General features: G+C 41.8%; 1 protein-coding gene across 3 annotated transcripts in view; it reads left to right on the forward strand.

The window, feature by feature from the left end:
- Positions 1–18,740, forward strand: part of Dydc1 (DPY30 domain containing 1) — a 19,318-nt gene extending 578 nt beyond the window's left edge. The window contains exons 2-9 of one of the 3 annotated variants that reach the window (XM_030247993.1): positions 601–745; positions 4,559–4,728; positions 5,160–5,261; positions 8,815–8,904; positions 12,897–12,956; positions 13,928–14,032; positions 17,811–17,943; positions 18,534–18,735. In XM_030247993.1, coding sequence (XP_030103853.1) covers positions 4,582–4,728; positions 5,160–5,261; positions 8,815–8,904; positions 12,897–12,956; positions 13,928–14,032; positions 17,811–17,834 — 528 coding nt within the window. In that variant the 5' untranslated portion in view covers positions 601–745; positions 4,559–4,581 and the 3' untranslated portion in view covers positions 17,835–17,943; positions 18,534–18,735. Of the gene's footprint in view, positions 1–600; positions 746–4,558; positions 4,729–5,159; positions 5,262–8,814; positions 8,905–12,896; positions 12,957–13,927; positions 14,033–17,810; positions 17,944–18,533 lie in introns of all 3 variants that reach the window. The other 2 variants (NM_027094.1, XM_017316179.1) reach the window with 2 other exon arrangements.
- The last annotated feature ends 867 nt before the right edge of the window (positions 18,741–19,607 follow it).

Here is a 19,607-nt window from a genome sequence, read left to right on the forward strand (position 1 = left end):
TCCTCACATGACCAGGACATGTATGTTACAGAAATGACGGAGGGACCTCATGAAAACCCCACTGAGAATGCTAAGCAGCTGCCAGAAACCCCAGAAAGACCCTGGCCAAAATTCTAGATCAGAGGTCCCTCCTTGACAACCATTGTTCCTTTCTCACGTTTTATGATTTTGGAGCAGCAGAAAGAGTATCTTCCATGTTTTATGTAACTGAACTTCAAATAACATTGATATGTCCACATGGTGATTTTATCTCTATAAATAAATTTTCATAATGTTTTTCTCTTTGTGGTTAGGACACCAGTGCCAACCTAGTTGGAAATCAGCTCATTTGTGCCAGCTCCAGTCAGTTCCTAGGGCTACACTTACACATACATGTGTATATTCCTTTGGTAGCAGAAGCAATTGCTATGTCACCCTTTCCTCCTGCATTGTGACTCACTAGGAATCCACTCCTTATTTTAGAGAGCATCTCCATTCCCTTATATTGTCTCTGGATTCCATGGTATTGTATGTAATTGAACCTCTACCTGGACATTCAAGTGGCGTTTCAGTCTGACTATGGTAATAATGTACAAATACCATGTTCTCATGTCATTTCAGTCTTGAGTCTGCACCTTTGAGACAGGAGTCAAGAACTGCAATGGTGAACATATTCTGATCTTTTAATATCATTGTGTCCCAATTCTGGGCTTGGGTGGAATCATTTGTTTGGTCTGTTATTGTCCATCTGCAAATCCTATATGAGGTAAATAGAAATAGTCAATCCCCCAAAACTCATGCATCTGCCTTCATATCTGAAAAGACAGGGAAACAGCTGGGAGTGGGCATATATTTGCTCATGTGCCACCATGGAGAGACAGTGGTGCACACACACACATACACACACACACACACTCACATCCTCTCGAGTGTGCACATAACATACACAAATGAGCATGCGCACACATACTCACACATTTTATACACTTCTTCGGCAGCATGACAAGGGATGTAGGATCTACTTGAAGCAGGGGAAACTCCCTTGTACTGCTTGACAAAACTCTGGAGCCAGACATGATCTGTGGCTTGAAGGTGAGGAGGTATGTTCCAAGAGTAGAGGAAGGAAAGGATTATTGAGATGGGAAAGTATAGGGTGTGATATGTAGAATGGCAGGAATAAGAGCCCATAAGATGTCAGGGAAGAGCTTGAGGTGAACCTAAAGGGAAGTTGTGGTGGTTTGAACATGCTTGGCCTAGGGAGTGGCACTGTTAGGAGGTGTGGCCTTTGGGTTGTGTCACTGTAGGAGTGGGCTTTGAGAGCTTCCTCCTAGCTGCCTGAGGATGCCAGTTTTCTCCTGGAGGTCTTCAGATTAAGATGTAGAACTTTCAGCTCCTCCCTTGCCATGGCTGCCTGGATGCTGCCATGTTCCTGACATGATGATAATGGAGTGAACTTCTGAAAGTGTACAGCAGCCCAAATTAAATGTTGGCCTTTGTAAGAGTTGTCTTGATCATGGTGTTGATTCACAGCAATAGAAATACTGACTAATACAGAAGTTGATAACAGAGACTGGGGTATTGCTGTGATAAGCCTAACCATGTTTTCATTTGGAGGAATGTGGTTTTTGGAACTTTTGATTTGGAAAGCCATGGAATGCTTTAAGTGTGACTTAATGGTTCATCATAGTAGGAACATGGGAAACATTGGTACTGAGAGTGATTTGAACTATGGAGCTCTTTCTTATATATTGGTGACAAAGAGTCTGTCTGAGGCTCAGGTGAAAAGACTCAATTAATTGCACAAAGAAAGTCTCAGAAACACCCAGCATAGAAATCCTCTGGATTACTCTCATGAAGATTGTTTTGATCAAGCATAGCAAGACTAAAAGGAAAAGAAACACAAAACGTATGGTTCAAGTAATAAAGGGACACCAGGAAGTGCAATGGAACTAAATCCTGTGTTCAAGGATATTTAACAGATTAAGGGAAAGGTGACCTTGGGGTAAGATCCCACACAGCCATTGTTTATGTGTTTGCAGTTGAACAAGGAATATTTATGTCACGTTAGGTATTATTACCTGTTATTGTTCTCATTTGGACTTTTAATCTAGAATGAACTACAATCCAGAAATGGAGGGCACACCTGTGATCCATATCTTAAGGCTGGAAGATACAGGATTTTGATTCGGATCTTGATGTAGGATGACACATGCTCTGGATCCATGTCTTGAGGAACAGTGGCCATGAAAAGCTTATATCCAGGCATTGGGGAACACACCTTTAATCCCAGGAGACAGAGGAAGCAGATATCTGAGTTCAAGGCCAGTCTGCTACACAGCAAGTTCTAAGTAAAGAAAAGCTTGGGTCCAGGTGTGATGGTACATGTCTTTAATCCCAGAACTCAGGACACAGAGCCATGCAGATCTCTGAGTTGAAGTTCAGTTTATAGAGTAAGTTCCAGGAGAGCTAAGCTTAGGAGTTAGAAAACAAAATGCTGATGATAATATCATAGAACAAGAGAGGCATGTTCCAGGCCCAGGAAGCAGTAGAACTCGCCAGCTTCAGCCACATGGCTCTGACTCTAGAGTAAAAAAATAGAAGGGACTGGGGGAATTGATGCTGGTTAGCTGGAGTTAAGAAATTAGTGGTGATTAAGAAGAGACCAGCCTTACTGAAATGAAATATAGGAAGTGTTTTTTGAGAGTACAAAGAAGCTGTATTCCAGAGATGGTCAAGGTTGTACTTGGTGCTGCAGCTGGACTCAGAATGTGCAAGAATCACCCAAGTGGTACTGGTTTTAAAGGCATGATGGGGTCATGGAGAGCAGCTGAGGCTTGGTACTATTAGAGACCAGGGAAGGTCATTGATGAAGATTCAGCCTCAGTTGCAGTTGATGGCCCAGGGCTGAAGGGGTCATGCAAAGAAGCTGAGGATTGGCACCACGAAGACAGCCTATTAGAGGCTATTGGTGAAGCCTAGTTGCAACAGAAGATTCCAGTGAATTGGAGATGCCAGTATTACGGGGTGATCATCAAGAACAGCAGCAGCAGTGGAGTGGAGTCAACCAGAGCATAGAGTGCTGCAGAGAGCAGAGCTAGAGAAAGAAGTGATGCCAGCCCTTTGGAGGAGCCCAGAAGATCAAGTGTGGATCTTAGTCATTGGAACAAGAAGGTGCAAAGCTGAAGTTGCCTTGAACATCCCAAGATGTTAGAGATGTTAGAGCCCTGGGATACCTGCTGAGGAAAGCTGCTAACAGGGAGTGGAACCAGCCCAGGAGAAAGAAGTTTGTTGTAGTCATTAAAGGAGTTGGAGATCAGACACTGAGATATGGAGTTTGGAGTTTGCCCAGCTGGTTTTTGGTTCTGTTTTGGTCCAGTGTTTCCTTGCTGTGATGTTTTGGAATGGTAATGTATTTTTAAATTAGATATTTTCTTTACATTTCAAATGTCATCCCCTTTTCTGGTTTCCCCTCTGAAAACCCCCTATCCCCTCCCCACTCCCCCTGCTCACCAACCCACCCACTGGGGCATAGAGCCTTCACAGCACCAAGGGCCTCTTCTCCCATTGATGACCAACTAGGCCATCCTCTGCTACATATGCATCTAGAGACACGGGTCCCACCACATGTGCTCTTTGGTTGGTGGTTTAGTCCCTGGGAGCTCTGGTGTTACTGGTTAGTTCATATTGTTGTTCCTTCTATGGGGCTGCAAACCCTTCAGCAACTTGGGTCCTTTCTCTAGCTCCTTCACTGGGGACCCTGTGCTCAGTCCAATAGACGGTAATATATATACTGTGCCATATATGTGATCTGATTTTTGACTTTGATTTTTATAGGGAATTACAGTTAAGAGATTTCATGAATCTCAGTAAAGACTTCAAACTTGGACTTTTTTTTTTAACATTGATGAGACTATGATAGACTATGGGGATTTTTGAAGTTGGACTAATTGTATTTTGCATTATTCTATGGCTAGGTATGACCCCCCATAGACTTATGTATTTGAATAAGCCTATGGGGGCCAGGGAGTGGGAATGTAGTTGTTTGAATATCCTTGGTTCAGGGAGTAGCATTGTTAGGAGGCATGGCCTTGTTGGAAGAAGTGTGTCACTGGTGGGAGTGGGCTTTGAGAGCTTCCCCGTAGCTACCGAGGATGATAGCCTTCTCCTGGAGGCCTTCAGGTCAAGATGGAGAACTCTCAGCTTCTTCTGAGCCATGTCTGCCTGGACACTGCCATGCCCCTACCATGATTATAATAGACTGAACCTCTGAAAGTGTATGGCAACCCCAATTAAGTGTTGTCTTTTATGACTGAAGGAGCTGAAGGGGCCTGATCTGTCTTCAGTGGGAAGGGAGGCCGTTGGTCCTGTGAAGGTTTGTTTGCTTATTTGTTTGTTTGTTTTGGGTTTTCAAGACAGAGTTTCTCTCTGTTTTGCCTTGGCTGTCCTGGAACTTGATCTGTAAACCAAGCTGGCCATGAATTCAGAGATCTACCTGCCTCTGTCTCTCTAGTGCTGGGATTAAAGATATGTGCCCAGCCTCACTTTATTTTTAACTGTGCCTAATCAAAAACTTCTGTAGCTGGTTTTATTTAGGAGTTAGAAATGGAATCAAGATATCTTCAAAAGTGTCTGGGGACATGCCTAACTCAAGGTCTCACAGAAGTTGCCAGAGTTCGCCCATTGGATCCAATTGAATATTTAGCCTTTTGGCTTTATAAGCACAAGGAAAACATGAACATGGAGCAAATGGTAAATATAGATGTCCTTTTAGGAAATTAGAAGAGCATGACAATTAGTTCTTGTCTATACTTTTTATGTTCAATCTGTTTTTCTATTACAATATATAAAAATAGGGGAGAAAACTGAAAGTTTGTTTTGATTTTAAATATTTTCTTCTCTGCCTTGTCTTTTTCTGTTGTATTTAAATATGTCAAATATGTTGATATATTTATCTATACAGTTTTTCTTCTTCTGTTTTTCATTTATATTTATGGTATAATCTTAATTCTGTGTTCTTTATTCAGCTAAAACCTAAAACTCTCCCAAACTGTTGAATAGTGTCCAAACAAGTAGACCATCATTTGCTTAATCTGCTTTGCTTCTGTGGCTGCTTTTAAAGATTGTTGGATCTCTAATTGTGTGCTGTTGCTTTTTTTTTTTTTTTTTTAACCAATTGCTAGAGACAGAGAGAAATGATTACGTTGGAGCATGAGAGAGAATTAGCCATGATGGAGCAGGAAATGCTGGAGCGACTCAAAGCAGAAGAACTCTTATTTCAGCAGGTGAGATAAGCACGCAGATGTGGCTGAAGTGAACATCACCCTTGGTGTATGCAACCCACATCCTGAAACAGTGACCAGCTCCGGCCACTTAGACATGGCTCTCTAGTAGCCCTTTTTTAGAAAAGGCTATAGCATGAGATAATAGGGCAACCTAGAGAGTGTGTTGTGATGGAAGCCAAGGGGACAGTGAAGCCAAGGGACAATAGTCAAGGGCCCCACTGCTGAGTTGATGCTCATTCCAAGGCCAGACACTCTGGGTAGGAAGAATGAACAGGGTGGAGAGTAGTAGGTAAGGAGGGAGATGGTGAGTGAGCATAATGCTTTCATGGAGCTTGTGAGGGTAATGGGTTTTATTTTGATTTAGGAACACACAGAACACAATGAGTGACAATAAAGAATAGAAAAAGAAAAAAAGAAAAAAAAAGAGTCTAGAGCCTTCTGTCCACAGGAATAAGAGAAAATGGGTCTGGGAGACGTAAATGTGTGCTTCTTATTGCACTTCAGAGCTAGAGAATGGGTGGCCTCCGTATAGTGTGGATGGGTGTGTCAGCTGGTGACAAGTTGAAAGAAGACTGTGTGCTACTGTCTCTATCTTCCTCACAAAGTAAGAACCAATCATAAACACACATGAAGAATGAAGTGATAAGGTCAGAGGGACGGAAAGAATGGTGAAGGCCTGAAATAATACTGTAGAGGATGGAAGAATGGGTTGACCAAGCTATCTGTGTTGAACATCTCTAACCTGAAAAAAAAAATCCAAAAAAGTCCCTAAATATGAAACTTTTTGAGTGCTTACATGATGTCAAAAAGTGAGAAATTCCACACTGTTGAACTTTGTTTTACTCAAGAATTATTAAAATATGGTATATAATTATTTTCAGGTATAAGGTAAAACATAACTAAATTTCATGTTTAGGCTTCAGTACCATACCTAAGGCATCTTTCCATTTTTATTTACATATTAGAGATATGTAAATATATCAAAATTAAGAGATCTAGAGCAGGGCTGGTGAGATAGCTCAGCGGGTAAGAGCACTGTCTGTTCTTCTGAAGGTCCTGAGTTCAAATCCCAGCAACCATGGTGGCTCATAACCACTCGCAATGAGATCTGACGCCCTCTTCTGGTGTGTCTGAAGACAGCTACAGTGTACTTACATACAATAATAGATAAATCTTTTTTTTTTTTAAAGAGAGATCTAGAGCATATCTAGTCCAAAGCATCTCTGAAACAAGATACTCAACCTGTATGATGCCACATTTTGAGACCAATATTCATAATAGTGCTGTCTATTTGGACCAATCCTCCTTGACAGCTTCTACTGCTAGTCTGTCTCCTACTGAACAGAGGCAGGAAGTCTCAGTAGTTCTCCTTCTCTGGGACAATGAGTTCACTACGGGAAGATACTCCACTTTCTTTTACTCATCTATTTTATCCTACTTGAATAAACTTTAGCAACACTAGAAAGTGAACATTTCCCTAGCCATGTTAGCTAACAAAGCTAATCTGCTGTGTGTCAAACCCAAAGCATTTCATTTGCCAGGCATGTGGAATGTATGGTAACATTCCACAGGCGATGCTATGGCTGGTTAAAGAAGTTGCTCTGGGGAGCAGAAGCAGAGGGGAGAAGGAAGGCTGAACCAGCAGAGAGGGGCTTAGCAGGGAGTGGGCTGCGATGAGAAGAGAGGGTTCTCTCTTGCTCCCTGAAGTGTGTGAGTTGGAGGATAAGGATTCAACTTCTTTGTTGAGGTCTTTTCCAGTTTCAATTAGTAACTTGTGGGCAGCCTTGGGAACATCCTTTCTTAAACAAAAGCCAGAGAAAAAGCTGGGCATGGTGGTACATTCCTATAATCCCTGCACTGCTAAGGCAGAAGGAAGAGACTCTTCCCGGCCTATTTGCATAAGCCTCTGTCAAAAATTAAAATAAAGCAAGCAAACAAAAATCAACAAAGGCTGAGAGAAAACGCTCCGAAACCTTTGACTCTCTGAAAACTTTTACTCATTAGTTGATAGCTGATAGTGCTCCCAGTGTGAACAAATTGAGCAGTGAATAAAAAAGAGAAAAGAAAGAAAAGAAAAAGAAAAAGGATGTAACTGCTTCTAGGTCTGATGGAGGAGAAAGCTTCGTGTAGATAAAAGGGAGAACATAGTCAGAGGCAGGGACATTTGGGAGAGGCCAGAGTGGACACCCTGAGCCAGAGTGAGGAGAGAGGAAAAGAGTAGGGGAAAGGGGAGAGTCAGGAATGTAAAGGGTAGACACAGAGGGCTTGATAACCAAATGTCTGGATTGTGTAGAATTGCAGCTGGGGGAAGGGCTGAGAACTTTAGCAGAGGGAGTGGGGTATGCCAACCGTACCCTATGAGAGATAGGGACTGAAGGATTCTGGTAGAACCTGGCAGCCATGTATACTTTTATATGTTAAATAGGCACCTCAAGTAGCCATTTGTCCCAGGGTTGATACCTAACATCCAGCATTCTCACCAAACTTCTAATAATGCAAACAAACTAATTTTGCAAGGGGTCACATTTCTTTGAGCATGGAAATCAACATTGTTGAAATTAACTCACACTGGCAAATGCCATTCCTTGCTTTGACAACAAATGGATTACTTAGATACTTAATAGTTTTTGCAGTCTTGTTTTAACTTTTATGAAGAAATTTTGCTGTGATAAGAGGAATCAATCTTTTAAAAATTATTTATTTATTTTATGTATATGAGTACACTGTAGTTGTCTTCAGATACACCAGAAGATGGCATCAGATCTCATTACAGATGGTTGTGAGAAACCATGTGATTCCTGGGAATTGAACTCAGGTCCTCTGGAAGAGCAGTCAGTGGTCTTAACCTCTGAGCCATCTCTCAAGTACCAAGAGGAATCAATCTTAAATTGTCTTCCTTCCTTCCTTCCTTCCTTCCTTCCTTCCTTCCTTCCTTCCTTCCTTCCTTCCTTCCTTCCTTCCTTCCGTTCTTTCATTCTTTTTTCTTCTCTCTCTCTCTCTCTCTCTCTCTCTCTCTCTCTCTCTCTCTCTCTCGATAGAGGTTCACAGTATAGTCCTGGCTGTCCTGGAACTCAGCCCTGCTTACAGATAGTTTATCAGATTGTTCTCTCTCACTGTCCTGCATACAAGGTTTAGTTTTCTCCCAGCAGTGCTTTTAAAGATCTCATCACAGAAGAAAAATCACTTTAGTCCTGTTTGTAGGTAAAAGAGACATAACTTGACTCTGCATGCACTGCTTCCTACCTTCGGCAATTAAAGAAGTGTCTTAAGGAAATCAATCATTGTAAAAGCTGAGTATTATTTGACTATAATAATTGTTCTAATTTCCTGAAATTTAGTTGGGGACTTAAAAGTGAGCCATAAGTAACTGTGGTAGTTTCAGTAATGTCAGCACTAGAACTATGGAGGCAAGAGGATTGTTCTGAGTTAGAGTCCAGCCTGGATTGTGTAGGTAAGACCTGTCTAAGACAAAGAAGCAAAAAGGAATGGTAACGTCTAGCTATTGGTCTGCTGTAACTGCTGTATGATTTCAACACTTGTTACTCCTCAGTAGCAGTTGGCATTCCAGTTGGAGTTGGAAATGCAACAAAAAGAGAAACAGAAGTCAGAAGATTTCGAGACAGGGCAAGAAAAATCATTTAAGGTAATCTGAAGTTTTGTTACATGTCTGCTTGTTAGAAGCTTCTAGACTCTTCAGGCTGTTTCTTCCATCCATGACAGCAGAAAGACTGTAGGATGTACAACCCAGACTCCCGTTTCCCATCAGCAGCGGGATCAAGCCCCAGCCTCTCTGTCTGCTCTCTGTTTCATGACAGTGGTTGTAGCACAGGACCATAGGCATCACTCAGGAAGTGAGTGCAGTCACACATGTGCCTTTGTGAGCCACAAAGGTCTCTAGAGGGACTCTGCTAATGGTTTTGTCAGGAGACAGCTGTTGTTAACTATGGTGGCTGACTTGAAGGTACTTGATAGATGAGATAGCTGGATATCCCTTTTCTTCATGTTACATTTATCAAAAAATCATTTATATCTAAAAAACCTGTTCTCATGTTGATTTTCATGTTGTCTCTTATGAAAATAAACAATGAAGTGAGTTAATTTTTTAAAAATACCTATTTTCATTGGTAATAATTCCTGATATCCTGAAAATGTGTGCCATATAGGTCAGACTCCTGAATGATTGTCTATGGCTACTTTCTTCCCTATCCAACTGAAACTCTCTTTATTGAACCCTCAGTGAACACTGAAATCAGGAGCAACTTGTATCAAATGTATTTGATATGTTTATTAATACATTAATGAGAAAAACCCATCATTTGAAACATTTTCTTGATTTATTTATTTATTTATTTATTTATTTATTTATTCATTGAGACAGGGTTTCTCTGTGTAATCCTGGCTGTCCTGGAACTTGCTCTGTAGACCAGACTGGTCTGGTACTCAGATCTCAGAAATCATGTTTCTGCCTCTTGAGTGCTGGTATTAAAGGCATGGTGAACATTTCTTTAAAATACTTAGGGTGGTGAGTTGAATAAAACAGGTGAGATATTGAAGGATGGATTCAAGTATCCACATAGTTTTAATATCCAGTTGTTAGTCTGTTAGCTTGGGCAATGGGAACATTTTTGAGATCTGTGCATAAGCTCACACATATACGAACACACCAGAGGCTCACATGAATGGCTCCAAGTATTAAGCCTGTGTGACCAGAGCCAAGACAAGTTTCGTTAGTATTTTGTACATTGTTTTTCCATATTGGCTTAATGATACTCATCTCCACCTTGGAAACACTTAATCACTGCTCAGAGTCCTTTTGTGTCCCTTGTTCGGGACACATAAATCATCATTGTTCAATGTATGAGGACTCCTGAGTTAAAGAGAGGCCAGTTAGGAATGCTTTCCTCGGACCCCTGGGAGCAAGAGTAAGAGCTAATGGGAATGTCTCCCCTGCTGCACTCTGAGGCTGATTTTAGCCTCTCTCCTGATGCTCTGGTTTATGGCAAAGGATGAAGCACTTGGAGTTTAATGGGTTCCAGAGAACATGTTGAAGTTCCCACCATTGCAGAGAAATGGATTCATTTTCTGGTTTAGGTAAAACAACTGGGGGAAAGGTTATTGTTAAATAGTCATCCTTATAGTTAGTTGAGAGTAGTGCTCTTGTAAGCATATAAACAGTGTGGGCTACTGTGCGGATGCAGGGTAATAACTTCCTAGAAAAGCCAGGTGTAGTGGTCCAGACTTTTGATCCTAGCACAAGGTGAGGCAGAGAAATCTCTGTGAGTTCAAGACCAGCCTGGCTCACATAGCAAGCTCCAGGATAACCAGGACTACATAGAGAAACCCCCGTCTCAAAAATGGTCAAAAGTAAATAAATAAAAACTTTCTAGAAAAAGAATGCAATCATCAGTGCAAAATAGTACCACATATCTCTCTATAATTAGGGTGGCCACATGTACAGTCACAAATTGAGTAATCTTCGAACTGCCAAAATGCCTTATCCTAGCATTAATCATGTGACCTTGCTGAAGGTCATAATGACAAAAAGAAGAAAAGAAGGATGCTACAGTAAGTTGGCTTGTTTAGAAGTGGCTTCCCATGCTGGGCAAACGCTTCCATTGCAGAGTGAGTGTAAGTGTCGCCAAGGACCTATGGAGACCGCTTGGGTATGGCACAGTGGCCTGGGCCAGGCTAATGCATTTAGAATATGCATTCCTTTCTTCCTGTATATAAAACCCAACTTCAGGTTCTCTTTTAAGATGTTATTTTAATATCGTTGCTTTTCATAGCTGCTAGAATGTTTGCTTCAATTTTAATGTTTCAGCCCATCTTTAAAAGTCATAATATTTATTAAGACTTAGAAAATTCTATACGATATATCTTTTTTATACATTTCCCTTCTATTTTTAAGATTATAATGTAATTACATCATTTCTCTATTCTTTATTTCCCATCAAACCCTCCCATACACTTCTTATTTTTTCAAATTCATTGCCTTTTCTCATTATTATTTCCCATTATAATTAATTGATTGACATTAATAATTTCCCACTATTCATATATATATATATATACTGAGTTTCCTTAGATGAACCCAAACATTTATATATGGATTCAAGGATGAATATTTAGAATATTTAGGAATTATGTGGGTTTAGTAAAATGGTGGTTGTAGGTTCTCCTTTAAGATCCAAGAATTTACTCAGCCTGAGTAGTTAGCTAGGTTTCCAGTACCAAGCAGGATGTCCCTCTTGTTGATTAGATCTTATGTCCAATTAGAGAGCTCTTGTTTACCACTAAGGTATATGTGCCACTACTGAACCATTTGGGTTATCCTGCAATACTGGTTATTGTAGTTCATAGGCATCATAGCTGTTTTTTCTTTCCTTTGGAAACTTGCTTGCATGGTACCTTCTGGTATGATAAAAACTGATCCCCAGGATAAAAGGTATATATATATATTCCTAAATAGAACCTGCTCTATATAATGTAACTTTTGTATATGTTTTCAGTGCTGGACATTTGGCATTGGATAACTATTTATTGTGCTTTTCTCTGGGGAAGACTATTTCTCCTACTCTCATTATTCTTTAGTTGCCTGTAGTTCTTTGTATAGGGCATTCCTCATTCCCTTTGGCTATTGTTGTCCTTGGTCAGTTTGTATTTATGCAGTCATGGCTGTGAGACTTCATGTATGTAGCTTTTGACACCACTAGGAGACAGCCTCAGCAAACTCCCTGATCCTCTGGTTCTTACCATCGTTTTGCTCTCTCTGTCATGTCCTATGAGCCTTAGGTGCATGAGTTGTTTTGTAGATGTAATTCATTGGGTCTGCACTCCTCAATTCTGCATTTTAATTTAATGAGATTTTGTATTAACTTAATTTTAATGTGGTTTCAATTTAATTTAATGTGGTTTTCTGTAATAGTCTCTGTCTGTTGCTCAGAGAACTTTAATGAGTTTCCTTAGATGAACCCAAACATTTATATATGGATTCAAGGACGAATATTTAGAATATTTAGGAATTATGTGGGTTTAGTAAAATGGTGGTTGTAGGTTCTCCTTTAAGATCCAAGAATTTACTCAGCCTGAGTAGTTAGCTAGGTTTCCAGTACCAAGCAGGACGCCCCTCTTGTTGATTAGGTCTTATGTCCAATTAGAGAGCTCTTGTTTACCACTAAGGTATATGTGCCACTACTGAACCATTTGGGTTATCCTGCAATACTGGTTATTGTAGTTCATAGGCATAATAGCTGTTGTTTCTTTCCTTTGGAAGCTTGCTTGCATGGTACCTTCTGGTATGATAAAAACTGATCCCCAGGATAAAAGGTACTCAGATCTCTTTCAGCCCAGGACTGTGTGTCTGAAGGGCATGGTATCCTCAGCAATAGAGATTTACCTTTTACTTCTGGTCCGCTCATTTTAAAAAAAATTTCAATTTTCGTTATCTCCTATTAGTATGTAGTAAGAAATTAAACTGTGACTCATTGTTTTGTGTGTACTGTATTCTAATGAGTCCTCAGAAAGTAACATTGCTTTTGTTGTAAAACAGATCATAGCACTTTATAAAAATAAAACTTAAAAACCAAACATGGGAAGGAAATGAGCAGTATTCAATGTTTTCTTGACTTTATGCAGAGCATGATGAGCATGGAGAGCACGGCTAGGGGTGAGGAGCAGGAGCCCATGCAGGCGGAGGTGAGAGGGGAGACCTACTGTGTGTCGTGGGACATGAACACATATCTTAGAACAGAATCTTACTTTTTGTATCAGTGGTGTCTTGGTTAGGGTTTTACTGTTGTGAACAGACACCATGACCAAGGCAACTATTATAAGGACAACATTTAATTGGGGCTGACTTACAGGTTCCAAGGTTCAGTCCATTAGCATCACGGTGGGTGTATGGCAGCATCCAGCCAGGCATGGTGCAGGAGGAGCTGAGAGTTCTATATCTTTATCTGAAAGCAGAATACTGGCTTCCAGGCAGTTAGAATGAAGGTCTCAAAGCCCATACCCACAGTGACACACCAAGTCCAACAAGGCTACACCTTCTAATAGTGCCTCTCCCCAGGTCAAGCATATACAAACCATCACAAGTGGCTAAAGTTTTAATAAGGGCACTGTCAATACCAGAATGGGCATGGTGGCATACATATGTGATCACAGTGCCTCAGGCTGGTAAGTTGTGATTCCTTCCAGGCATGCCTAAAGCTATATAGTGAGACCCTGCCTTAATAAAACAAAAGCAAAACCAAAAAACAAAAACAAACAAACAAACAAACAAAAAACCTATGGAAGTGACAGCCCAGATGGATATTTTGGTGATAAGGCACAGGTGTGCAGTGTCTTGAAACAAATTTCAAAGTGAATACAATTTGGACATTCTGTTTGTACTGGAATATTTTAAAGCTACAATGTCCTGTTATGTTGCCCATAGAATTGCTTACAAATTATGTGTATTAAAATTCCAAGTGGATTTAAAAATAGTTTTTAGTGCTTCATACTAGAATTCTCATACCATTAGCTGGCAGTAGTAGACGTGAATTCTACCAACTAAAAGTGATGAGTCTTAAGTGCTTAACTCAGAAATTTTATTTCAAAATTGAAAGAAAAGGGGCATGCTCATATTGAAGCCATGTGAAAGTAGAAACTGAATTTTGTGACTGTAGGAATTGGTGATGGACTCGGGTAAAACCCTAGCGGAGATCAGCGATCGGTACGGGGCGCCTAACTTGAGCCGGGTGGAAGAACTTGATGAGCCAATGTTATCTGATGTAAGTATCAAGATCCCAGGACAGATTGGTTTTTGTGTTGATAATGTCTAGTGTGTATGGGATTGGTTTGTAAATAATAGTTTCCTTTATGTTAAAAAGGCCAAAAGTGCAGGTGCTAATAATCAAAAAAAAATTTTTTTAAACCTTTATTTTATGTGTATGGATATTTTGCCAGTATGTCTCTATGTCTGTGTACCATACATCTGCAGTGCCAGTGGAGGCCAGAAGAGGGTGCCAGATCCCCTGGGAGAAGGTTCTGAGCTGTTCTATAGGTACTGGGATTCAAATCCAAGTCCTCTCCAACAGCCAGTGCTCTTAACTGCTGAGCCACTGCCCCAGCCCCGCTAACCAAATTCTTAACTGGTGTTCTGCCTGTGAAGGAGGCCCCACTGGCATAACTCTATTTACATGTATAGCTCTATATCTGTCTATGTTTCAATCAGTGGATAATAATCTGTATCTATATATTTTACAGTTGGAATTTGAAAGCATCAAAACTTCTTAGAAATACATGTGTAAGGGAGTGGGAGGGACTAGAATGTAAATAAATGAAAGAAATAATAATAATAATAATAATAATAATAATAATAATAATAATAAACAATAAAAACTACCAAGATCACAAAAAAGAAAAAAGAAATACATGTGCGCCGGGCGTGGTGGCACACGCCTTTAATCCCAGCACTGGGGAGGCAGAGGCAGGCACATTTCTGAGTTCGAGGCCAGCTTGGTCTACAAAGTGAGTGCCAGGACAGCCAGGGCTACACAGAGAAACTCTGTCTCGAAAAACCCAACCCCCCCCCCCAAAAAAAAGAAATACACGTGTGTAAAATAATTTTGTGAAATATGCAATCCTTAAATTCAATAGGGAAAGAACCGTTTTGGCTCTCTGGAACAAACTCTGTAAACACATACATAGTTTAGTGAGAACAAGTGTTTTTATAGTATATTATTGCACATGTGCATTTATCACGCATACTGTGATGTCCATGCCAGGCATTGTGCCAGACGTAGTGGGGAGTAAGGCAGCTTTTCACCTGCTCGAGTTTTCTGCTTAGAGGAGGAACGCGATCTGAACAGCACTAGGTGCTTATCAGGAGAATGACCAGGAAATCTACTATTTATACCCATGTGGTTTATGGCTGAAAGAAAGGTCTATGAATAACTGAATCAGATCATCAGGGGGAGTGTCTTGCCAGGAGCAAGAAGACACTTAGTTGTCAATTTGTGATACCTGGAATTGAATTTGAATCTCTCTCTCTCTCTCTCTCTCTCTCTCTCTCTCTCTCTCTCTCTCTCTTTCTTTCTTTCTTTCTTCTTGTTGTTGTTTTGAGACAGGATTTCTCTGTGTAGCCCTGGCTGTCCTGGAACTCATTCTATAGACCAGGCTGTCCTCGAACTCAGAAATACACCTGTCTCTGGCTCCCAAGTGCTGGGATTAAAGGCATGCACCACCACTGCCTGGCGAATTTGAATTTCTTCCACCAGATTAGCCGGTGGGGGCATTTTCTTGAATGCTAATTCATGTAGGAGAGCTACCGTGGGCTTGGGCTGAATAAGAAATTAGGAAAGTGAGGGAATCAGTTGGCAAGTCGTGGTCTTGTTAGGGTCTGAAAATTGCTGAAGGAAGACTCCAGATTCAAATAGTATGCAAAGACAAAGAGTGTTTATTCTGCAGAAATAACCAGTATGCATAGGGGTCAACCATTCACCAAAATGGCCAGTCCATAGGAGCTCCTGGCCCTTTTTAATGTAGGGCTAGAGGAATTTTCCAGAAGGATTAGGTAATTTCTAATGTGATTGGTAGGGCCAAAGTGGTGACATTAGTAGAATTTTGGTCGGCTGCTATGTTCTTCTATATTTGGTGAGACCTTAGAGAGTTGGTTAGGTAATCTAAGGTTTCATTGATGGGTGATGAGGATGCTCCATGGGTTGTTTTCTGATTGGCTTGTGCCAGGTGGTCTGTGGTCTGCATTTCTCTGTCATGAACGTTTAGCCACAGGATGAGATACCTAAACCATACAAGGCTGCCCAGCATAGATGGTCAACCTGAGATATTTCCCTGTTCTTGTGGTTATCTCCAGGCTGTCTTTGGATGGGGGAATTTTATGGAGCTGGTGACTTATAACCTAGTTCCTGAGACAGATAGATGTCTTTCCTTTTGAAGCCAGGCCTGGTCCTGAAATGGAGGTGACGCTGTTCTTTCAGTCTGGCCTGGTCTAGTCATCTATGGTTTTTGCTTCAGTTCTTGCCCCAGCTTCCCTCAGTGATGAGTTGTGACCTGGAAGTATAAGCAAGATGCTTCCTCCTCCTCCTTGCCACGTTGCTTTGGCTGTGGTGTTGGTCACAGCAACAGAAAGCAAGCAAGCTAGAACAGGCACGTCTTGTTACTTCATTCTGTGGGTACTGAGAGGGTGAGACATGATGAGGGTAGCAAGCTGAGGAAGGATCATTCTGGAAAGAAGTTAGGAGTCGGGAGAGGGAGTTCCAGGGAAGAATTACAGGTGGAAAACACAAGAGGGTTAAAGACCCAGGTAGGAAAGAGTAAAGAGCAATGATCAGGAGATAGCAGGAGCCAGACCCTGAAAGAACTTGTAATTTCTACTCAGGGTCTCCCTCTGATGTTTACCTGCAAGCAGTGCAGGGAGTCCCAGTCAGAGCTGCACTTTAGAAAGAGCATGTGGTGGGAGGATGAAGGGAAAGAAAGAGCTAAATGAGCTAAGGGAGGGAGCAAGGCTATTGTACAGGGTAAGAAGACCTGCAGGTTGGAGTGGGGCCCACCGGGAGTCGCAATATTTAATAGTGTTTATTGGAAGTAGGAGAAAAAGCTGTTTTGAAGGGCTATTCAGAAAGCAGGGTTAGAAGGACTTAGTGATAGACAACGGGGAGCTAGAACCAATAAACAATTCCTTCCCTTTGAACCCATGAGCCATTGGAAAGGGATTATAAGAGACCAGGCAAGGAGAACTGGAACTAGAGACAGCAAGAAGCTGCCAAACAGGCCAGTGTTGCAGCTCAGCTTCACAGAGCTGGGAGAGGGGTGGGGCTTAAAGGCAGGGGGTGGAAAAGCCAGATCACGTTTGCAGGTTGTTGTTGGTGTGGGGCAATGGATCTTGTCAGGAAACTTGGTAAGGTCTGAGTCCTAGAAAACTCGGGTACACACCTGAGATGGCAGGTGGCTCCCTGCTCCCTGCCTGGAACACTTGCCACACTTCCCACATAAGAAAACGTGATCTCTGGTCCTGTAGGCCCAGAACAGAGTTCTCCACGCTAATGAGGTACCTAGAAGCCCCGAGGGTGTAGCCAATAAGCTCCCCTTCCCAGACATTCCTCCCTGCAAAAGGTGTTTAATTCCTGGCCCACCTCGAGAAATTGGTACACATCCATTTTTCATGATGAACAACCAATAAAGTTTTGAACCAAGAATGGTCTCTTTCATCTACCACCACCAGGGGGAGCACGGAGAAGGCCTTTACCTACAGAGCTGCACCTCCTAAGTTTCCTGTAGAAGGCCTCTCTGTGCTTCCGCATAACTGCCCCCAAGCGAAGGACAATTGCTACTGAGCTAAGCTGGAGCTGTCAGAATGGGCCCAGGGCTAGATGCAATCTTCAGCCCATGGGCCCGCACTGGTCGGGCCTCATTGCAGGCCAGCGGACCCCTGCTCCTTCATTCCTGATCCTCTGTGTGGCACTCTGTGGTGACTAGATGTCTGGGGTGGGGAACAGGGATTACAAGGTTAGGCGTCCCACATCTCAGACTGCGTTTTCCTACCCTCAGAATGGTGTCTCGGCGCCTCCCTGAATCGTGGCGGCAGCACAAATATAACCAGAATAGACTTAAGTTTGACTCAAGAGATGGGGGAGAGGGAGCCGAAAAGGAAACCCAGCCTTTGTCCCCGAGCAGCCGAGCTGTGAGTGTTATCATTGGATGAATTGGTGGACATAAGAAAAGGAAGTAGGGCTTTTTTTTTGCACAGGGAAGCTTTAGCCATGGAGATGTTGAATTTCAGGTGATAATGAGATGTACACATGACCAAAATGCACTTTATATGTATGGTATAGCTCTGGTAGGGACAGGAGGACCATACAGAAGAGTCACATTCAGTAGGCACGGGTATGTGTATTAGCTGAGATGGGAGAGGAAGCACAACACTGAGGAGAGTGCCTGTGTGAAGGCCTGGAGTCTAGCTAGGAAGAAACCATTAGGAGCTCCAGACCTTTAAAGGCCAAGGCTTATAATCAACAGGCCAAGGCTGCTTCTGTTCCCAATAGGGGGTGGCTCTGGGAAGGGAGTGCCTCTGAAGGAGGGTGAGAAAGGTGTGGAAAAGACATTGCTTGAGAACATCCTTTATAATTATATACTACTTTGGTACTCTTTGAAATCCCCTGAAACTCAAACAGCAACCTTTATAGTTCACACTGACATGGTCTAAGCTTGGTTTTCTTTGTCTTGTGCCTTTTCATTGCAGTAAAGTTTATTTACCTTGTATTTTGCTTCCAGGTTACCTTAAACATTGATCAAGATCTGTAGGACCAACCAACTGAAAAGAAATATTTTCTACCTGTTTCAAACTTCAAATCACAAGGGCCCTAACATGTATTTTTCTCTTTTCAAACTTGGACCCTACTCCCCTTCCCACCAACTCACTAACTTTATAAACAGGCTTCAACTGTATCCTTAAAATAAAGGGCACATATCTCAATACAAGTTAGTTAGTTGTGATGCATTGGGGAAGTCTGACAGAATTTGTTGAAGCAACAAAAAAGAGGCAAGAGATGAGCCAAAAGAATGTACATCTCTACAAAGAACAAGATTGCCTGGAAGGAAAGATCTAGAAACTACTATGTACAAAGGGTAGAGGTCTCAAGAGTTTCTACAACCCTCAGATATGGCCTCTCCTTCTGAGACTGAACTGAAAAGCATTTTCCAGATTGCTGGCAGGTGGAGCCTCTAGAACGTTTCATCAAACTCCTATGACGTAGGCAGGATTGCAGGGAGAATTTTCCCCATTGCTCTGGGAGTGTATGGTCTTGAGGTTGGCACTGGAGAACAAATGTAGCGGGTTCCTCTTCTTTACTCTGTGCTGTTGGGTACCCAGGTTCTGTCTGTGTTTTCAGTGTTTATGACAATAGGATTCTTGCAATGAGTGTTTACACAGACAGTGGAGCAGGAAACAGTCTTAGAGAACCTGGAGAATTTTTTTTTTTTTCTCGATCAGCCACTAGGCACCAGGCACCAGGGCACTTCGGTCAGACAGGTTTTTGGTTCCTCTGAAGTTTAATTATGTATTTATGCTTTTGGGAGAAATCCCTTTACAGAATTCCTCTAAATTCAAGATTATGGTGTGAGGTTTCAGTTCTTACAGACATGGGTATAGGACTTCGAGAGATGGCTCAGCGGTTAAGGGCACTGACTGCACTTCCTAGATGACCAGGGTTCAAATCCCAGTGCCCACGTGCCAGCTCGCAGCTGTCTGTAACTCTTGAGATCTGACATGCTCACATAGACATACATGCAGGCAAAAACAAAACAAAACAAAAAAACAAACCAACGCACATAAAGGTAAGTAAGTAA

The sequence above is a fragment of the Mus musculus genome, chromosome 14 (genome assembly GCF_000001635.26).
Source record: "Mus musculus strain C57BL/6J chromosome 14, GRCm38.p6 C57BL/6J".
NCBI classification, from domain to species: domain Eukaryota; kingdom Metazoa; phylum Chordata; class Mammalia; order Rodentia; family Muridae; genus Mus; species Mus musculus.